The 20290-nt window shown below is 37.1% G+C and overlaps 1 protein-coding gene across 3 annotated transcripts in view; it reads right to left on the reverse strand.

Moving 5' to 3' along the window:
* LOC108069518 (aminopeptidase N) overlaps positions 1–20290 on the reverse strand; it is a 502889-nt gene that overhangs the window by 371181 nt on the left and 111418 nt on the right. For 2 of the 3 annotated variants that reach the window (XM_070214353.1, XM_044392629.1), the window contains exons 3-5: positions 11742–11992; positions 11413–11683; positions 11279–11358 (exon numbers count right to left, since the gene is read on the reverse strand). The exons of the other annotated variant lie outside the window; for it this stretch is intronic. In XM_070214353.1, the coding sequence (XP_070070454.1) occupies positions 11279–11358; positions 11413–11683; positions 11742–11992 (602 nt within the window). The remainder of the gene's footprint in view (positions 1–11278; positions 11359–11412; positions 11684–11741; positions 11993–20290) is intronic. 3 annotated transcript variants of the gene reach the window in all.

Below are 20290 nucleotides of genomic sequence, written 5' to 3' on the forward strand. Positions count from 1 at the left end.
CTAAAATTTCTTCGTTATTTGTATTTTTATTATCTTTAATTATATCGTAATTATCCAATGGTTCGACTTTAAGTGTATTTAATTGAAGAATTGCTGTTTTATTTGTTGTATTTAGAATTCGGATAAAGGTGTTTTTAGAATCTGCAATGGAATTTCCAATGAATATTCCATTTTGACTCTCTTGGTTTGGTATAAGTATATACCTGGTTCCTGAATTTATAGTTCTTTTTCGGATGACTTGAGATCTTGCTGGTAAAATGGTCGAATTATTTTCTAGTGTATGATTTATTGGAATATTAATCGGATTACGGAGATTATCTGGTCTCAGTATAAGCCAATCATTTTCTGGTTTTAAATCTATTTGACAATTGTATTTTTTCATAAAATCTATTCCTATAATTCCATCACATGGAATAGGAAAGTTGGACGTTACTATATGGAAATTATGTGGTATAGCATAGTTGCCTGATAGAAGTTCTATTGCTGCTAAACCTTTTGAATTTGTTGTTCCCTCGCCAACGCCTGATATTTGCGTAATATTTTTATAGTCAACATTGTTAAATGAGTCTGATGATTCTTTGATTAATGAGATGTCTGCACCTGTATCAACTAGTAATGTATATAATTTATTTGTGTTTTCATTTTTAAGTGAAATAAAAAGATTGAAGTTAAGATTGATAGTGTGAACCGTATTTTTTACTGGGTTTTTTATCTAAAGGGTCTTTATTGGTTTTCCGAAGTTGTTTGTACTTGTCGAACGTTGTTGTTGGTATTTTGTCTGTTTGCGTTTGTATTGGTATTGTTATTACCGTTGATGTTGTTATTGGAGTTATATCCATTATTGTTTCCACCACGGTTGTTTCCTCTATAGTTACCACGACCTCTGTAGTTATTGTTGGTCTGGTTATTATAGTTTCGGTTATAACCGTTATTTTGGTTATAACCATTGTTTTGGTAAAATCCATTATTTTGATAATTACCTCTGTTGTTACCCCTACCGCGATAATTATTTCTGAAGTTATTACCACGATAGTTGTTTCCTTTTTGTGTGTATAGGATCGAGTTGGCGTTGCCTGTCATCTCAGTACTACACTGTATGTACTTCGTGACGGCTTCGTTCATTGTTGAAAAGTTGCCAGCTTCTAGGATAGTCTTAAGTCGGCCATGCTCACAAATTTTGATCATTGTGGTTATAGCTTCCTTTGTGCTGAACTTGTCGGCATGTTCAGCCGGTAGTCCTTCGTCAATGTATGAAGCTTCAAGGAGCTTTCGTAGGTTATCTATTTCATTTGTAAATTTTTCAGCAGTTTTGCATTTTTGGCTTGTTTTAGCCATTTTTGCTTTGACAACGTCAGATGTTTCTCCGACAATAGTGTCTTGCAGTTTTTGGATTATTGCGTTTATCGTTAGTTCATTTTGAACCTTATATAGTGTAGATCCTACAATTTTTGATTTGACGACTTCTACAGCCAAATCTTCAAACGTTCCCTTTGTCAGGTCAACCAGCTTCAAAGCTGTTACAAATCTATGCAAGTGTAGTTTTTGTCCGTTAAATTCCGGAATGGCACTTGATATTTCTTTAATATATGCCCGTTGGGCTGCTGAATCTGCCATTATGTTTTCTTTTGTTTCTACGATATTTGTATCTGAATCTATATTTTCCTCTTCTTCTGTTTCTGACTCTACTGCTTTAATAAATGCAGGGATTGAGAGATCGTGTAGATCTTTTTCATCTATTTCGATATATTTGCTTATATCTGAATCTTCTTCTTCTGCTAGGGCTTTTTGTTGGTCTAATGTTAAAGGCGTATTTAAAATTGTCGGGATATATATTTTTAAATCATACTTATCCTTGACAGCTATTAGGTTTGCCCGCAACCTTATCAATATTTTAGATAATTTTGATAAGTTTGTTTTGTTAATTATTTCCCTATTTTCATGCACTAGGGTTCTTGCCTGATTGTAAGAGTCTACAAGAATTTTAGCATGTTTATCTACTGTTTCTTTTTGTGTTTGCCTTTTTTGGCAATGGAGTATTAACTGCTCCCATTCCATATTAAATTTTTAGTCATTTCTGTTTTTTAATTTTTACTTGTGCATAATTTTTAGCACGTTAATATGTCCTAAGACTGGGTGTATGTCGATTTCGGAGAATACTTTACAGTTTCTCACGGTAGACAGTACTACGGCCTTTTGCGTTCTGCTGCAATGAATAATTAGAGAGAATTCAAGATCGTACCTATTCATGTATTCATACTCAAAATCTGCAATTAATAGAGGCTCTGCTCTTTTCCTAATTAAGGCTAATACCCTATTCTCAAAATTTGGCTCGTTAGCCAATATAACTCTAAGGGCCGGTTTCTCGAGTGCCGGCTAACATTTCTCGAACAGATAAAGTCCCTGCCAAGGCATTTTGGCTTTCTCGAGCATAAATGTGAGAGCTAACTTTGACAGGGACTCGGAGTCCCTGTTAAGCGTTTTCGGCTCGATAGAATGACAGCTGATTTCCCAAAGCCAACTATGAAGATGAAACGAAATCACAGTTGACTTTTCCTTTGAATTATACCCAAACAGCTGATGAAATAATCGAAGCATGCCATTTTTTGCACTTTACAGTGCGTTAACAGCACTCTGTAATTGTTTCTCGTTCAGATAAATTAAAGCAGTCGAGAAAGCGGATTTGCTTTTACGAACAGTTTATCTGGTATTTAAGTTTTTCGAACAGATAGCTATCAGGGACTTTGACAGGGACTCGAGAAACCGGCCCTAAGGCACTCTGTTGTATTCATTTTAATAATTTTTCTTTTTTTTCTTTTTTTTTTGGTTTAATGATTTTTATTTCTTTTTAAATGGTTATTTTAATTCTCGTACATATACAATACAATTATTGTTTCGAATTTAATTTTTTGTTTTAATTTAATTTATTTTTTTTTTTTGTATTTTATTATTAATATTGTTTGGCGCTTGTTAAATTAGATTTTATCCAGATCATTAGCCTGGCTTCTGTTAATGGCTCTCTTTGATACACATTTGTTGTGGAACTTATAGGCCTTATATAAAATATATGCGCTCATAAAGAAAACAATTATTGATAGTAAAATATTCGTTAATTTGAAATCAATATTTTGTGATTCAATTTTGTTTATTACATTAGCAGTGGAATCCACTGACTTAACTTCTACTACCCAGCGGCGAACAGGCGAATGGGGTCTGGAGAAAAAATGCATTACATGTAAAGAAAATGTAACCGATTACTATCGCTGCTTTTCGTTAGAGAAGTTGTAATCAGGGCTCCTATGACTTCGTTTTTTCGTTCGCTAACGATTTCCCTTCGTCAAAAATCACAAACACACATAAAAATTATTGTCTATGTGTTCGTTTTTCGTTTCCCCTTCCTCACGTTTGAGCTTCGGAACTTTAATAATAACAGCATGCATTCTAAATATAGTTTGACGAACTAAAAAAAGCACAGACAATGGCCGAGCGGTTAGCCTTTCCATCCATTATACAATAATACCCATGTTCAATTCCTACATGAGGAAAGAATATTTTTTGTTTTCATAAATGAACATGCATTACAACTCAGCATACGTTTTTCAAATTGTATGTTGAATTTTCTCTAGTCCGTCTACATTTTGCATTACAATTTCGGAAAAGTATATTGAATTCGTAATGGAGACCCGAAGGTGATTCGGCCCTAGCACACTTTTCCCATTACTAGTAATGCAAATTGTCTCCCGACCACATTACAAGGCGGCCATGCCTATGGCAAAGTAATCCATGTTGTAATCCATTGTTTCTCTATTACGAGAGGAGAAGTAATGCATTCGTAATCCATTTTGTAATGGCAATTTTCGCCGCTGGGTAATCCCATATTGGGTATTTTTTCTGTCTCGTCTGTAAGATCTGTTTTGGATATTGAATTGCTTTTAAATGAGACTTTCATATATATTAAATTTTTGAACATGTACATTCACAATTAGGGTTTTCGAAAGGACCTTTACAATCAGGAGGGCACTTAGGCTTCCTCGCTTCATTCATGTCCTGCTTATTTTTATAAGCTTGTAATTCCATATATGTGTTTTCTAATTCTTTTTTAATTTGTATGTTCTCTTCCTATGGTACTGGGGTTGAGTTTGAATCATACAGTTGCCTATTTAATTCTTTAATCTTGAGGTTTAGGAAATTTTTCTGTCCTCCTCTTTTTTTTTTATTTGTTTTTCTTGATTTAGGCATTTATGTATATATATTTTTTTTTTGTGTTATGGATGTATATATATGTGTTACAGGTGTCCCTACCTAGGTAAAAAAAAATGAAGACCCGCAGCTAGAAACTGCCTGGTCTGTACAATATTATTAATATTATTGGTTGCATCGCAGATGCTTAAATTGATATAAAAAAAAGTAATGTTGGGCGCTCTTGGAAGCGCTGTCGGTTTACTTTTCCGTGGTCCGGCTTGGCGCGCCGAACGGGACCGGTGCTGGCTGCACAGGCTATTTCATCTATCGTTATCCCTTTACTCAATAGGAGCAAGTGTCGCCCACGAAGGTGAAGAAGGCGGATTGCCTTCCGCACTTGTATATTTCTAGCGTTGGTGTAGAAGGATTTGCCATTCCTTCCACACTTGTTAACTTTTCGTTGTCCGGGGCCTCTGGGCTCAGGCGGTACCGGTGCAGGTCCTCGAACAGGCCAATTTTTTTTTTTGTGTTGATTAATAATTTTTTATTGTTTCATTAAGATTTTTTTTTTTGTGTTCCCTTTCGGCAATTTGGACTTATGCGGCGCCGGTGCAGGTCCTTTTTCAGAGAATATATTTTTATTCATCAGTTTTTTTTTTTTAATTATTCATTGACATTTATTGATTGAATTTGATAATGTTTTTCTGCAGCATTTTGTTTGAATTTACATTGAGTGTTTAATTTTCACTGTGTGATCTTTGCTGGTTGTCGTGTCCGTGATCTTTGAATTTAATGGTTTTTTGTTTTGTTATACCATTGTTTTTTGTTTTATTTTATATTTTTTTTTTTTTTGGAATTTTTAGCTTGTTTTGTTTGGATTCGTAGAATGTATCTTCATGTTTCATGATTGGTTTTTTTTTCACTTGTTTTATTTTATTTTATTTTATTTATTTTTATTTTATTTTTTATAGTTGGATATATTCACTCACGATCACATTGTCATTTTATTTTATTTATTTTTATTTTATTTTTTATAGTTGGATATATTCACTCACGATCACATTGTCACGGTCGCCATGTTTAATATTTCTTCAATTTTTGTTGAATTTGGGAGCGACTCAGTGGTACGCTGCCCAAGCTTTTTTATTTTCAATCTGAATTCTTAATTCTATTACATGTTTGCATAAAGCTAAGATCGGCCGGCTATGTCGGCAGAGACGCCGGCAGAGCTGCGGTCGACGCTTATGTATAATTGTGCTTATATATGAGAGAGAGAGAGATACTATGTTCACTTGGCCGTCGGAGCGGTCGCACATATCAAATATGCTGACACTGCAGTTCCCACGCATTCGAGGGCGGTCATATAACCGGGCACTCGGGAACTGCTAGGATTATACATGTATTTGTGTTTTGTTATTGTAGCCAAATGCAAAATGCCAAATAAGGTGTCTGTACTTAAATCGATGCGTAACACTGAGTACAGTGTGCATTCGATATGTGAACATACTACAAAACAGTTGTGCTCCAACTGCTTGCAAGCAGCCATAAATTGCAGGATTGCAAAAGTGCTCACAATTGTTTTGATTGCCTTAGTCGGCACCACACATTGTTGCATCCAGATAACACTTTTTCAACGATAACTGATACTAGGCCATTGTCTGCCTTAATTCCACATAGAATTGCATCTTTCTCAGCGCAGGTTACCAACGCACATAGAATTGCAAAAATTTCCGCTCCGGATCCTATTGTAAAGGTCCTTCCTAAAAAATATGATTACTGGGTTCCATATCCCGCCTTGGATGGCAGACGTTCCCGAGGTATTAAATCCTACCAATGCCGAGTCTGCCAAAAGATCCATCCGCTAAGGAAATGCCACCGCTTTCTGCGGCTTAGTGCCGAGAAACGGCTCCAGGAAGTACGTATCACCACGTACTGTCACCGGTTGTGCTTATCTCGGGATCCCGTATTTCATAAAAATTTTATAAAAATTAGTTTTTTTATTATTTTTATCTCTTGGTATTGTTTGGACTTCACGTCGTGTAGCTTGTGCTTTTCGTACTTGGACTTCATTAACGCATCGCGTTTGCCGGACTCGCCCAGCTGGACCTCATCATGTCTGCCGCTGACCAAGATATTGATGTCCCTCTATGTGGTCATGCTATGAATGTGGATAGCAAGGATATTAGCAGGGAGTTTTCAAGGTCGTCTAGAGGTCGTAGTGTAAGGGTGACCTCCGTCAGGTCCAAGGAAGCAAGAACACAGAAATTTGATTCTGAACGCAATTTACAATCTATTGCTGATTCTTCATATTCATCGCAAGACAATTTGAAAGACAACTTGGATGCTTCTGCGGATACATTGCTTGATGCTGAGAAAAATTCTGCTTCTCAACATGAATTTGATAATTTTAATGAGGGAATACACGGTGCAAGCACACCCGGACATTCCACTACTTCAACTCCACAATTCGTCAGTCAGGAAGTGGCGGACCAGTTGCGTTGCGAATCTGTCAAACGCATAAGAAAGCGAAGCGAGCTTGACCCTAACTATAGTAAGGATGCTTCGTCTGGTTTCACGTTTGGACCAATTGTTAAGCGCTTTCGTAATATTAAGCGCAAGGTTCACTTGGAAATATTTGGACCGGAGGACTCGGACTCTCCTGGTGAAAAATATTCAGGTCATGGAAACGGCTTTGCCCTCTTATCGGATGATGACATTGAAAACCCACTCCCTAATGATCGTATGGACACCCAGTCTCCTCCATCGGAGCCCCTAAGTTCCTGCCAGCCCCCTGTGACTAGTAAGAGTACAATAACTTCTAGCAATAGTGGTGGAATTTCCCAAAAGTCAAAGGGTATTTCTGGTACTCCTATTTCTTCGACTAAAGCACCCAAATCTGAACCACGTCTGCCCGCCTTTGTGATAAAGGGTGTTACTGATGTCAAGCAACTTATGAATCTGATCAAGGCTGCCACAACCAATATAAGATGTAAGATTACTGGACCTGCTACACTGAGGGTATCTCCTTTCGATAGTGATACATACAAAATAGTTCAACATCTCTTCCGTTTAATTCTTGGCAACTGAAAAGTGATCGATCTTTCAGGACTGTCATCAAAGGCCTACATTTTTCTACGGATCCTGAAGATATTAAGGCTGATTTAGGCGCCGCTGCGCACGTTGTCCGCAATGTTTATAACCCCACGGGTAAGAACAATGGTCACAGACCCAATATTTTCTTTGTTGAGCTACAGTCATCGACAAATAATGTCAAAGTCTATGACATTAAATCATTGGCTTATCAGTCAATTACTATCGTCCGTCCTGAACGCCGTGATGAAGTTGTTAGGTGCCAGGTGGTGGTGATCATGTGGTGGTGATCATGAATCTCGAAGCCCTGTTTGCCCTGTTACGTCTCAGGATCAATTTAAGTGCATTAATTGCGGTACTTGGACTTCATTAACGCATCGCGTTTGCCGGACTCGCCCAGCTGGACCTCATCATGTCTGCCGCTGACCAAGATATTGATGTCCCTCTATGTGGTCATGCTATGAATGTGGATAGCAAGGATATTAGCAGGGAGTTTTCAAGATCGTCTAGAGGTCGTAGTGTAAGGGTGACCTCCGTCAGGTCCAAGGAAGCAAGAACACAGAAATTTGATTCTGAACGCAATTTACAATCTATTGCTGATTCTTCATATTCATCGCAAGACAATTTGAAAGACAACTTGGATGCTTCTGCGGATACATTGCTTGATGCTGAGAAAAATTCTGCTTCTCAACATGAATTTGATAATTTTAATGAGGGAATACACGGTGCAAGCACACCCGGACATTCCACTACTTCAACTCCACAATTCGTCAGTCAGGAAGTGGCGGACCAGTTGCGTTGCGAATCTGTCAAACGCATAAGAAAGCGAAGCGAGCTTGACCCTAACTATAGTAAGGATGCTTCGTCTGGTTTCACGTTTGGACCAATTGTTAAGCGCTTTCGTAATATTAAGCGCAAGGTTCACTTGGAAAATTTGGACCGGAGGACTCGGACTCTCCTGGTGAAAAATATTCAGGTCATGGAAACGGCTTTGCCCTCTTATCGGATGATGACATTGAAAACCCACTCCCTAATGATCGTATGGACACCCAGTCTCCTCCATCGGAGCCCCTAAGTTCCTGCCAGCCCCCTGTGACTAGTAAGAGTACAATAACTTCTAGCAATAGTGGTGGAATTTCCCAAAAGTCAAAGGGTATTTCTGGTACTCCTATTTCTTCGACTAAAGCACCCAAATCTGAACCACGTCTGCCCGCCTTTGTGATAAAGGGTGTTACTGATGTCAAGCAACTTATGAATCTGATCAAGGCTGCCACAACCAATATAAGATGTAAGATTACTGGACCTGCTACACTGAGGGTATCTCCTTTCGATAGTGATACATACAAAATAGTTCAACATCTCTTCCGTTTAATTCTTGGCAACTGAAAAGTGATCGATCTTTCAGGACTGTCATCAAAGGCCTACATTTTTCTACGGATCCTGAAGATATTAAGGCTGATTTAGGCGCCGCTGCGCACGTTGTCCGCAATGTTTATAACCCCACGGGTAAGAACAATGGTCACAGACCCAATATTTTCTTTGTTGAGCTACAGTCATCGACAAATAATGTCAAAGTCTATGACATTAAATCATTGGCTTATCAGTCAATTACTATCGTCCGTCCTGAACGCCGTGATGAAGTTGTTAGGTGCCAGGTGGTGGTGATCATGTGGTGGTGATCATGAATCTCGAAGCCCTGCTTGCCCTGTTACGTCTCAGGATCAATTTAAGTGCATTAATTGCGGTTCCAACCACAGTGCAGGCTACCGCAAATGTCCAGCTTTTCTAGAAGCAATTGCTCGTCGCAAATCTGGAACAATCAAAAAACAACCAACAATTAAATTTGTTTCTGCCCCTCTTCCTGCCCAAAATGCTTGGGGCCCAGCTTTACCTTCCCCGTCTACTGGATCTAGCTCTTCCAAGCCAATGCAACGCGTTCCTGAGCCTCCTCGGCCTAGTGCTGACTTTGAAATTCTTATCTCCCGTATTGTCCAGATGATGTCAATGATTATGAAAATGATGGAGCTTCTTATGAACCAGTTTACCGGCAGGCGAACTGCGTCTAAGATCAGGAGACATGTCTAGTTTAGGCACTCGTTTCTCATTTTGGAACGCCAATGGTGTCACTGGCAGAAGTCTTGAGTTAGAGCACTATCTTACCGCTAATTCAATTGATGTGATGCTAATTAACGAAACGCACTTTAACAGCCGCTCACATTTCAGAATTTTTGGATATGATTTATTGACGGCTAATCATCCCTCTGACCGTCTTCGAGGAGGTGCTGCTATTTCAATCCGCTCTCACTTGCAGTACTCCCCTTACTGTACAAACTCTACTGTAAAATGTCAAATTGCTGCAATTACCTTAACCACGGACTTGGACTCGTGATTGCTTCTATTTACTGCCCCGCTTCTTTTTATGGACTGCTCAAGATTTTGGACAATTTTATAGCGAATTTTCAAACCGTTTTATCATAGCTGGTGACTGGAACGCTCACAATCAATTTTGGGGTTGTATCCGCTCTTCACCAAGAGGTTGAATACTGCTCGTGCGTACGGTCACCTTAATATGCTTAATATCAGGACCTAATCAAATCGGTACAGAAACAGTTTCTTTTGTTTGCTTTACGTGGGTTAAACTGGGAACTACAACGTCACCTGTCATCTTACGTCGATAGACTGCGTCTAAGCGAAAGTAATATCGCTAACAAAATAATCATTATTTCTGAGCGATTTTTTTTTTTGCTTACAAAATAATTACACTGTGCAGCATTTTTAGTGCTTTTTAAATTTACCTGGATGGATGCTATATTTTTGGATTCGTTACGAATTCCCAAGTTAAACTTCGTTTTCCAAAAAGTTCCCCGACGCAAGGATTCTTAGCAAAAGGACCTCAAAGTTCGAAAAATGCTGAAATTGGCCAACTTTGCGGAGGTCTCAGAGGCAAATGGATGCATGGTTTGATTCGATGTTAAAGTTTTTTAAAAGATACACCCTTTATCTTTTAAACCCCATACTTACAAAATTTTTAAGATTTTTTTTAAGGCAGAAACAAATTCTAGAAAACCTAGTCAAAAAACATAAAAGTATACAGATGCGGTCAAAATGGTAGTAGTGTTGCCGCCCTGTGTATTTAAAAGTTTGTTGTTGTAATTGATCTTTTCCTGGTAATATTGTATTGATTATAATTTTCCTATTAGACTAATTGGATAAGAAAAAATTACAACATCAAACTTTTAAAAACACAAGGCGGCAACACTGCTACTATTTCGACCGCAGCTGTATGTTTTTCAGTTTTTTGACTGTTTTTTGGAATTTATTTCTGCCTTAAAAAAAATCCTAAAATTAATTTATGTATGGGGTTTGAAAGATAAAGGGTGTATCTTTTAAAAAACTTTAACTTCAAACCAAGCCATGCATCCATTTGCCTCTAAGAGCTCCGCAAAGTTGGTAATTTCAGCATTTTTTGAACTTTGAGGTCCTTTTGCTAAGAATCCTTGCGTCGGGGAACTCTTTGGAAGACGCAGTTTAACTTGGGAATTCTTAACGAATCCAAAAATATAGCATTCATCGAGGTTAATTTTTGATGCTGCATAGTGTTATTAAATGGAGACTTTTATTTTTTACTCAAAAAAAAAATCAGTATTTTCGGTCCTTGGTATTTTTGTTGTTTTGTGAATGTTCCTCGAAATTTAATGTAACAAATATTTTAAGTCATCTATCCTTGCCTCCGCTCACTTGATGTGAATCTTTAAAAATGTAATTTGCAGCCCTATTTTATAACAGATCAGTTGTTCTGATCTATAACATTTTTTTATTGTTAAAAAGCATTTGTAACGCGAATGTGGGTAGAGATTAAGCATCACAGAGGAAGGTCGTAAGACAAGAACTGTACTCATGGAAGAATAAATCGTGTATCAATTTTTAATAAATTCTCGGAAGTCAACGGAAGTCTTTTTCAACAGACGGAAATTATAGCACCATTTGCAAATGTAAAAAATGTACTTACTGCTGAGTTGTATGCTGCAGTTGTGTATTGAAAAGAGTTATATATTCCTTAGGTCTTGCAATTGATACATTAAATGGAACCTGTATTCGAATATAAAGAATGTACTTATTGTATAAATATAATAAAATGCCAACCTTTATTCCAGGTTCATCAAAGCACGGAAACACTCGACGTGCATGGTTTGGTTTCAAGTTTGTAGCTAAATATACTTCTTGGCCATCATTGGACGAATTTGTATAATAGCCTTTAAAGAGTCCTTCCGCATCTCCTAAAATATTTCCTTCAAAATAAATTTCTAGAAGATATTCAGATTCCCTTTTAAGGCCATCTTTTAGGTATAAAACAAATACAGACTTTCGAGGAAGTCGGCCGCCCCTTAAAATGTTAAGGCTTTCGACTGTTGTCCTATTGTAAATATACATTTAACAGAAATGGAATAAAGTGATTCAATAGGATTACTTACCTAGTTTCCATTTTTAATCTGCTAAGTTGCATTTTTTTGACGTCTATCAATAAGTCAGCGTGGGCATGAAAATGCACCTTTTTTGAATCTGTAATACTTTTTAGGTATATACTAACTTTTCCCTTAAAATTTTGGGTTTGCATATTGGGTTCAATATAAACTTCATAGTTGAGAGGCAGAATATCTTTGGGCAATCTAAAATCTGACATTGTGTTAACTGTAGAAAGATCAATGTCTGCTTTAATAATTCCCTAATAAAAGAAATTGAGAAATAAAAAATAATTAATTTATTGAATTTTTTAGGCAAAAAGAGCAGTAGTTTAACTTAGATATAGGAACAAAAAGCAAAAGGGAAGTTAACTTTGGTTTGACAATGGCTAATGCTCAACTCCTGAGAGCGTAACTTTACGGGTCCTTATTGTCAACGCATTTTGAGCGTACTCTTATCAGTACTAATCCTGGGATAACAGAAAAATTGTTGGATTGTTTAAAACTTTATGAAAAAAAATGATTACACTTTCTATAATGTTATTATTCAAGAAAATTATCTAAGATTCTTTGCCTATAATGACATTTTTTATGTCAGCGTGCCGAAACATCGTCATGAAGTTTTACCGTGTTAAGAAGTGTTAAAGCAGTTAAAGAGAGAGTTGAGAGAAGTACGTAGAGAGTTTGGAGAGTACGAGGAGAGAGAGATGGCAGAGTACGAACCCATTGAAAGATTGAGAGACGAAGCGGAGAGAGGGGAGAGGCCAAGGACTAACGGGACTAAATGGCCTATATAAGCGAGCTTAAAGTTGGAAGCTGGACCTGTCATCGAACATCAAATCGTGAGTGAACGACGTCTAGTGAAAGTCAAAATCGGAGTCGTATTTTTTGAGATATCGCCTTGAAATTTGGAGCGTGGTAGTAGTAGTAAACAAATTAAAGTAACAGAGTTTTTAAAGATAAAAACCCAAACAAAAATATTTAACAATTTTTTTTTTATCTATTTTCGACTTATTTGTCCTAGATTTGTCAAACCTGTTTTAAAACTCAAACGACAGTTTAATCAGTTTGGATTGATTACACTATGCAGCATCAAAAATTAACCTCGATAAATGCTATATTTTTGGATTCGTTACGAATTCCCAAGTTAAACTGCGTTTTCCAAAGAGTTCCCCGACGCAAGGATTCTTAGCAAAAGGACCTCAAAGTTCAAAAAATGCTGAAATTGGCCAACTTTGCGGAGCTCTCAGAGGCAAATGGATGCATGGCTTGGTTTGAAGTTAAAGTTTTTAAAAAGATACACCCTTTATCTTTCAAACCCCATACATAAAATAATTTTAGGATTTTTTTTAAGGCAGAAATAAATTTCAAAAAACATAGTCAAAAAACTGAAAAACATACAGCTGCGGTCAAAATAGTAGTAGTGTTGCCGCCTTGTGTATTTTAAAAGTTTGATGTTGTAATTTTTTCTTATCCAATTAGTCTAATAGGAAAATTATAATCAATACAATATTACCAGGAAAAGATCAATTACAACAACAAACTTTTAAATACAAAGGGGGGCAACACTACTACCATTTTGACCGCAGCTGTATACTTTTATGTTTTTTGACTATGTTTTCTAGAACTTGTTTCTGCCTTAAAAAAAATCTTAAAAATTTTGTAAGTATGGGGTTTAAAAGATAAAGAGTGTATCTTTTATAAAACTTTAGCATCTAACCAAACCATGAATCCGTTTGCCTCTATGAGCTTTAGAAAGTTGGCCAATTTCTGAATTTTTCGAACTTTGAGGTCCTTTTGCTAAGAATCCTTGCGTCGGGGAACTTTTTGGAAAACGCAGTTTAACTTGGGAATTCGTAACGAATCCAAAAATATAGCATACATCGAGGTAAATTTAAAAAGCACTAAAAATGCTGCACAGTGTTATCGTCATTGGCAAACACCATCAATGCGTGCTTTACAAGTGCTTCTCGCTGAGCGATTTTTATGTTTTTTGACCAAGCCTCGAAAAATGCTGCATGGCCTATTTCACTAATTTTTGATCTTGAATCAGAATGATTGCCTGCGAGTGATGTATGTTTTGGTTGGATAGAATACGATTAAATAATGTAAGTTTTTTTCCACCAAAACATAGAAAATATGAAGAAATACACAATGCATTAGCATTGTTTTTGATAAAAAAATTAATTTTACTGAAAACACTTTACATTGGCATTGATAGTAAGATAATTATAATTATAATGTTACTGACAACAAATATCATTTGTTGACAACATTGTCAAATAAGTAATGCTACCGAAAAATACTTCATTGGCATTGAAAAAAGCTTTTTTAGTAGGTTTTTTGAAAGACAATGGTAATTAAAGCTGTTTAACTACCATTACATTTTTAAATTAAGTCTTTCAGTAGCATTGCTTTTAGGGACTTTATTAAAAAATGCTTTTAGTAGCATTGAAATTTTTCAGAATCAATTTTTTTTTTAATGGAAATGAACTATTTTCCATTAGCAGTAACAAATTGTTAACAAATCGCGGTCCACCGAGGATTATAACGTGTTTAGCTTCGAACGAGAAACAAAGAATGTATTTTGCTTATCGTAAATGTTTGACATTAGGCCCTTGGAGCTATTTTTGTTCGAATAACGTGAGCTGTTTGAAAGGGTGTTGCTGGAGAAAATAAATTTTGAATTTAACCGCCCTAATTTGAATGCGTTACACTTGAGTTACCCTGCATGCCAATTTCAACTCACTTATCTATAAATATGTTGCCCAACACTTTTTCTATTATTCCTTAATTGTCGCTAATTCGTTGATGTGAGCAGAAATACAATTTAATAAACGCAACGATTTGCAAATTAGCCTGTGAAGAACAATTTCTTATAAATATATATATAGTCGCTGATCGCAAACAAAAGTGTTTTATTAAAGTATTTTAAGTTTGTACGTTTGTTGGCACGTTACATTTTTATTAAATTTTAAAGTTGCTTATGTCGCATATTATATTGAAATCTTGCAAAAAGTTGTGAAATTAACTTTGCAATAGTCTGCAAATGAGAGCATATGGTGGCACTCTTCACTCTTTGGTGACGCCTAAATGGTATTGACTCGTGCGAAAAGAAAACTGATGAAGAATATGGATCAAACCCACAATTCGACGCCAAGACCAGGTGGGAAACCAGACACCGATGAGGACCACATGGATCCACTAAGTGACAATGAGGATGACACTGTAATAGAAAAGGACAAGGAAATTCCAATAATGACCATGCAGGATGTCATGGAGAAGATGTTGGTGGATCAGCAATTGCAGACGGATCGAATTATGCAAAAATTTAATGCCATGACCGAAGAGTTTACTGAGTATAAGAAGAAAGTAAATTCTTTGGTTTCTGAAGCTGATAAACAGGGCAGTGAACCACCCGCTAATGGAGCACAGGGCGGTATTCATGGCCTGGTGTCTTCACACGGAGGACCGCATCATGGAGCAGCTTCATCGCATTCAGGTGTCGCACAGGGCGGCATCTATGGCCAAGCTTCCTCATATGGAGGATTGCATTTTGGAATTGCTTCAACAACCAGCAGTTCATCGTATTCGGATGTCGCACAGGGCGGCATCTTTGGGCTGGCTTCCTCATATGCAGAATTGCAGCATAGCGTTGTTTCATACAATGGCAGCGCGCTGACTTCTGGAGCCGCACAGGGCGGCACTCATGGCCTGGTGTCCTCGCACGGAGGACTGCGTCCCGATGCTGCTGCTCTTAGCAGCTATACTTCGACTTCTGAAACCGCACAGGGCGGCATTTATGTTCTGGTGTCCTCACACGGAGGACTGCGTCCCGCTGCTGCTACTCCTAGCAGCTATACTTTGACTTCTGATGCCGCACAGGGCGTCATACATGGCCTGATTTTTTAACAAGGAGGATTTCATCCGTCTGATACATCTGGCACCACACAGGGTGGTCGACAACTCAATTTTCAAATTGACGCTATAAAAGGTGAGTCTGATTTTGGATATGCTGGGTCTCGGGGTTGTGGCGCTTTCGAGATGGGTGATAGTCAGAATTTTTCGAAGAGAAGAATAATAGATTTGCCTAATTTCTATGGACTGCCAGAAGACTGGCCAATATTTAGAAGTATGTTTGTAGAGACAACTCTCGCATACAAGTACTTCGATTTGGAAAATTTACTCCGACTGCAGAAGAGTTTAAAAGGTGTTGTCAGGGAAGAGGTGGCGGCAATGTTAATAAATCCAGTTAACGTCGATCACATTATGAAGCGCCTACAATTTAAGCATGGACAATCAGGATTTCTTATTAGGAGTCAGTTGGAAAAGGTATCTGAAATGCAGCAGATCACAGAAAACAACCTGGACAAAATTATACCATTTGGAGCAAAGGTGTCAAACCTGATCTTATTTCTTAAATCGGCTAACGCTTTGCAGAATTTGCAAAACCCTGTCCTATTAAGTGACCTTATAAGTAAACTTCCTATGCGAACTCGTATAGAATGGACAACATATGCATCAGGTATCCAACCCTATGCTGATCTAGGACATTTTGGTTCGGGGATAGATAAAATTGCAATGGATATATCACAAGCTTCTCTTACAACTGCATCAAGTAAGGGGCTGTCCATATATTACGTAATCACGTTTTTGCTGATTTTTGACCCCCTCCCCCCCTTGGTGATCAAACGTAATCTTTCAATAAATACCCCCCCCCCCACAATGATTACGTAATCCCAAGAATAAAATTTTTTTGTTTTAATATGTGGATTCAAACAGAGATGCAACCCAATCTTTAATATTGTTTATAAATGGAGTTTGGTATGACACATTCGGTTCGTATACGCTGAAATTATCTCCAACATACTCTTCGTCAAGCCATTCCAGGTCTTCGCATTCTTCGTGTGATTGAACCACTAAACATTCTCTTTCTCGCCGCCCAGCCACTAAAAAAAATTTTTTCTCTGCTTTCCTATCTAAGTTTGCAGATATATTTAAAGAAAAAAAGTTTTTAAAAAAATTCTTTAAATAAAAAAATACATATAAAATGATTACGTAATCATTGTGCAAGACCCCCCCCCTCCACATGTAATCAAACATAATCATTTCAATGACCCCCTCCCCCCCTAGGTGATTACGTAATATATGGACAGCCCCTAAGCCAAATTCCAAGCATGAGAAAGGCTCAAACCAAAAGATGGTGATGCAGATAACCAAGGAACCGTCTAAGGATACAGGGAAAATTAAATGTTATGAATGCAAGGGCCAACACATTTTTGAAGAGTGTGAAAAATTTACAAAGAGTGACGTAAATAACACAGGCCGACAAAATGTGACATGGGTCGATGTCCAGGCCTGCCACCATTTTATTTCGATAAATTAGGCTTTTATAAGCATAAGTTGCCACTACGCCTATAGTCCATCAGCTCTGATATTTGCGGTATCTTTAATTTTAGAAAATCACAAATTTTCTTTGTCTTTTGGGATATATCTTCAAGAGTGGTCAACCAATTTTGGTAATCTTTTCGGAATTAAATAGTTACATGTCTCTTTTACTCGGTCGTTTTGGAAAATTCAATCTAACTCAACCACAAGAGGAGGCGGGCGCATTCAAAATTTTAAAGTCAGAGCAAAGTTTAAAAATCTTCATTTGTGAACAGCGTTTAAAAATTAAATAAAAATATTTTCTTCTACGATGCATTTTTGAACCAAAGACACCTTTATGTCCTTAATTTTTAGGACACTCATCAGGTTTTTGTGAAATGTTTTAGAATTTTTAAAATTGTTTTTCTTCCTTCCTTCACAGTGACGATTTACAAACAGTGCCCAAACCTGTCACTATTTTACGTAACTCATAACTATTTTTGAGCACAAGTGACCCTTGCTTTAAAAATATTTATACATGGGCGTAAGTTAAAAGCTGGAGGGGGATTACACTTCAGTCATTTCAGCCCCCAAAGATTAGTAGGCTACGCTCATGTGCTTATATTCAAAGCAAAACTACTTAGATCGTTTAGAAATATGTTATTTAAAATTGTGACAGGTTTGGGCACTGTTTGTGAATCGTCACTGTGAAGGAAGGAAGAAAAACAATTTTAAAATTTCTAAAACAATTCACAAAAACCTTATGAGTGTCCTAAAAATTTAGGACATAAGGTGTCTTTGGATCAAAAATGCATCGTAGAAGAAAATATTTTTATTTAATTTTAAAACGCTGTTCACAAATGAAGATTTTTAAACTTTGCTGTGACTTTAAAATTTTGAATGCGCCCGCCTCCTCTTGTGGTTGAGTTAGATTTAATTTTCCAAAACGACCGAATAAAAGAGACATGTTACTATTTAATTCCGAAAAGATTACCAAAATTGGTTGACCACTCTTGAAGATATATCCCAAAAGACAAAGAAAATTTGTGATTTTCTTAAATTAAAGATACCGCAAATACCAGAGCTGATGGACTATAGGCGTAGTGGCAACTTATGCTTAGAAAAGCCTCATTTATCGAAATAAAATGGTGGCAGGCCTGGACACCGACCCATGTCACATTTTGTCGGCCTGTGTAATAGGTGGTTAATGGTCAAAAAACTAAGGTATGCTTTCGATGTCTTCGGCAGGGGCATAACCTAAACGTGTGCAAGAAGAAACGTATTTGTAAGGACGAAAACTGTAAATCGTTTCACAACTACATGCTACATCAGGATAAGAAGCTAGTGCCTGTAAATAGTTCGACAGAAACAGCTCAGGAACAACAAGAATGTAGCCCAGCAAATATTCTCACAGTCAGGAACAGCACATCAATGCTTTTATTTAAGGTGCTGCCAATCGAGGTTACTGGACCAAACAGAACGATCCTTAAAGTATTTGCCTTCATAGACGAAGGATCCTCTGCATCATTAATAGATGCAGATTTGGCAGAAAAGCTTGGTGTGACTGGAGACACACAAAAAAGGACTCTCAACTGGATAGGAAATCACAAAAAAGTAATTCCATCGATAAAATGTCAGCTCAAGGTTCGAACAACAGAAAGTACAACAAATTAGTTGCCATTAACAGGAAACTGAAACTGCCTGTACAATCACTTGACATTGAATCTCTTAATGAAAAATATATCAAATTAAGGAGTTGGCCAATTAAGGGGTACGGAGATGCCAAGCCAAGTATTCTAATTGGAGTGGAAAATTGCCATTTGACCAAAACACTTCGAAGTGTTTATTTGGAAAACAGTCTAATAGACGTTAAGACAGTCTTAGGGTGGCTAGCATATGGATCCACACAACCTCAGAAAGAAAATCCTTATAATGGTATATACACCGTTTTTCATGCGTATTCGATCGATACTAATGAAAAAGAATTAAATCATTTAATGGCCGAATATTTTAATACAGAAAACCTTTTCGTTAAGTTACCAAATAATCCATTAGAGTCAAATGAAATTGTCAGCGCTCGAAAAATATTGAAGGAAAGTACGGTACGTGTTGACCAGAGTTACGAGACAGTTCTTTTGTGGAGTCATGATAATATAATCCTTCCTTATAGCTTTGATATGGCTCTAAAACGACTTCACACGACTGAGCGAAAGATATTCGATTCTGACAAGCAGGAGGAATATAAAAAGGCTATAATGGATTTCGTACATAAAGGATATGCCCGAAAATTGACAAAAGAAGAAGCAGAAAAGGTCGGCCCAAGAACCTGGTATCTTCCTCACTTTGGTGTGCATAACATTAATAAACCAAACAAAATGAGGCTTGTTTTTGATGCGACAGCCAAAGTCAAAGGAATTTCTTTAAACAGTCAACTGCTTAAAGGACCAGATGAAAACCCTTCACTACTTAAAATCATGTTCCAATTTCGACAAGGCATAATAGCTGTATGCGCTGACATCAGAGAAATGTTCTTGCAAGTAAAGGTCAAAGAATCAGATCAAGACTCCTTCAGATTCCTATGGAGGGATTCCGATGGCAACATTGAGGTGTACAAGATGCAAGTACTAATATTCGGAGCTACATGTTCACCTTGCTGTGCGCAGTATGTAAAAAATCAAAATGCCTTAAATGCCACGAACAGGAAAGAAGCTGTTATTAAGGCCATACAAGAAAATCATTATGTAGATGATTTTGTAGCAAGCTTTGACAATGAGAAGGATGCATACGAGATAAGCAATGAAGTAAAAAGGTCCACAAATTAGCCAATTTTGATTTGAGAGGTTTCATATCAAACTCATCGAATATCCAAAATATGCTAAACGGTTCAGACAGCTCGCCAGACATTACAATTCCTTCATCGGTAAATCTCGACTCCAGTTCCGTCGATGAAATCCTAAGTATGTTTTGGGATAGCGGAAAGGACGCATTCTTGTTCGATATTAAAATGAACAGAGTTGATAATGAAATAAAGCAAGGAATAAAAGTTCCAAATAAGAGACAACTTCTTAGTAGCATAATGTCAGTGTACGACCCGTTTGGTATGCTGGCTGATCTTATGATAATTGGCAAAGTTTTAATGTAGGATATCTGGCGCACAGGAATTAACTGGAATGACTTAATAGACAATAATATAT

Source organism: Drosophila takahashii, chromosome 3L (genome assembly GCF_030179915.1).
Source record: "Drosophila takahashii strain IR98-3 E-12201 chromosome 3L, DtakHiC1v2, whole genome shotgun sequence".
In the NCBI taxonomy this organism is placed as follows: Eukaryota; Metazoa; Arthropoda; class Insecta; order Diptera; family Drosophilidae; genus Drosophila; species Drosophila takahashii.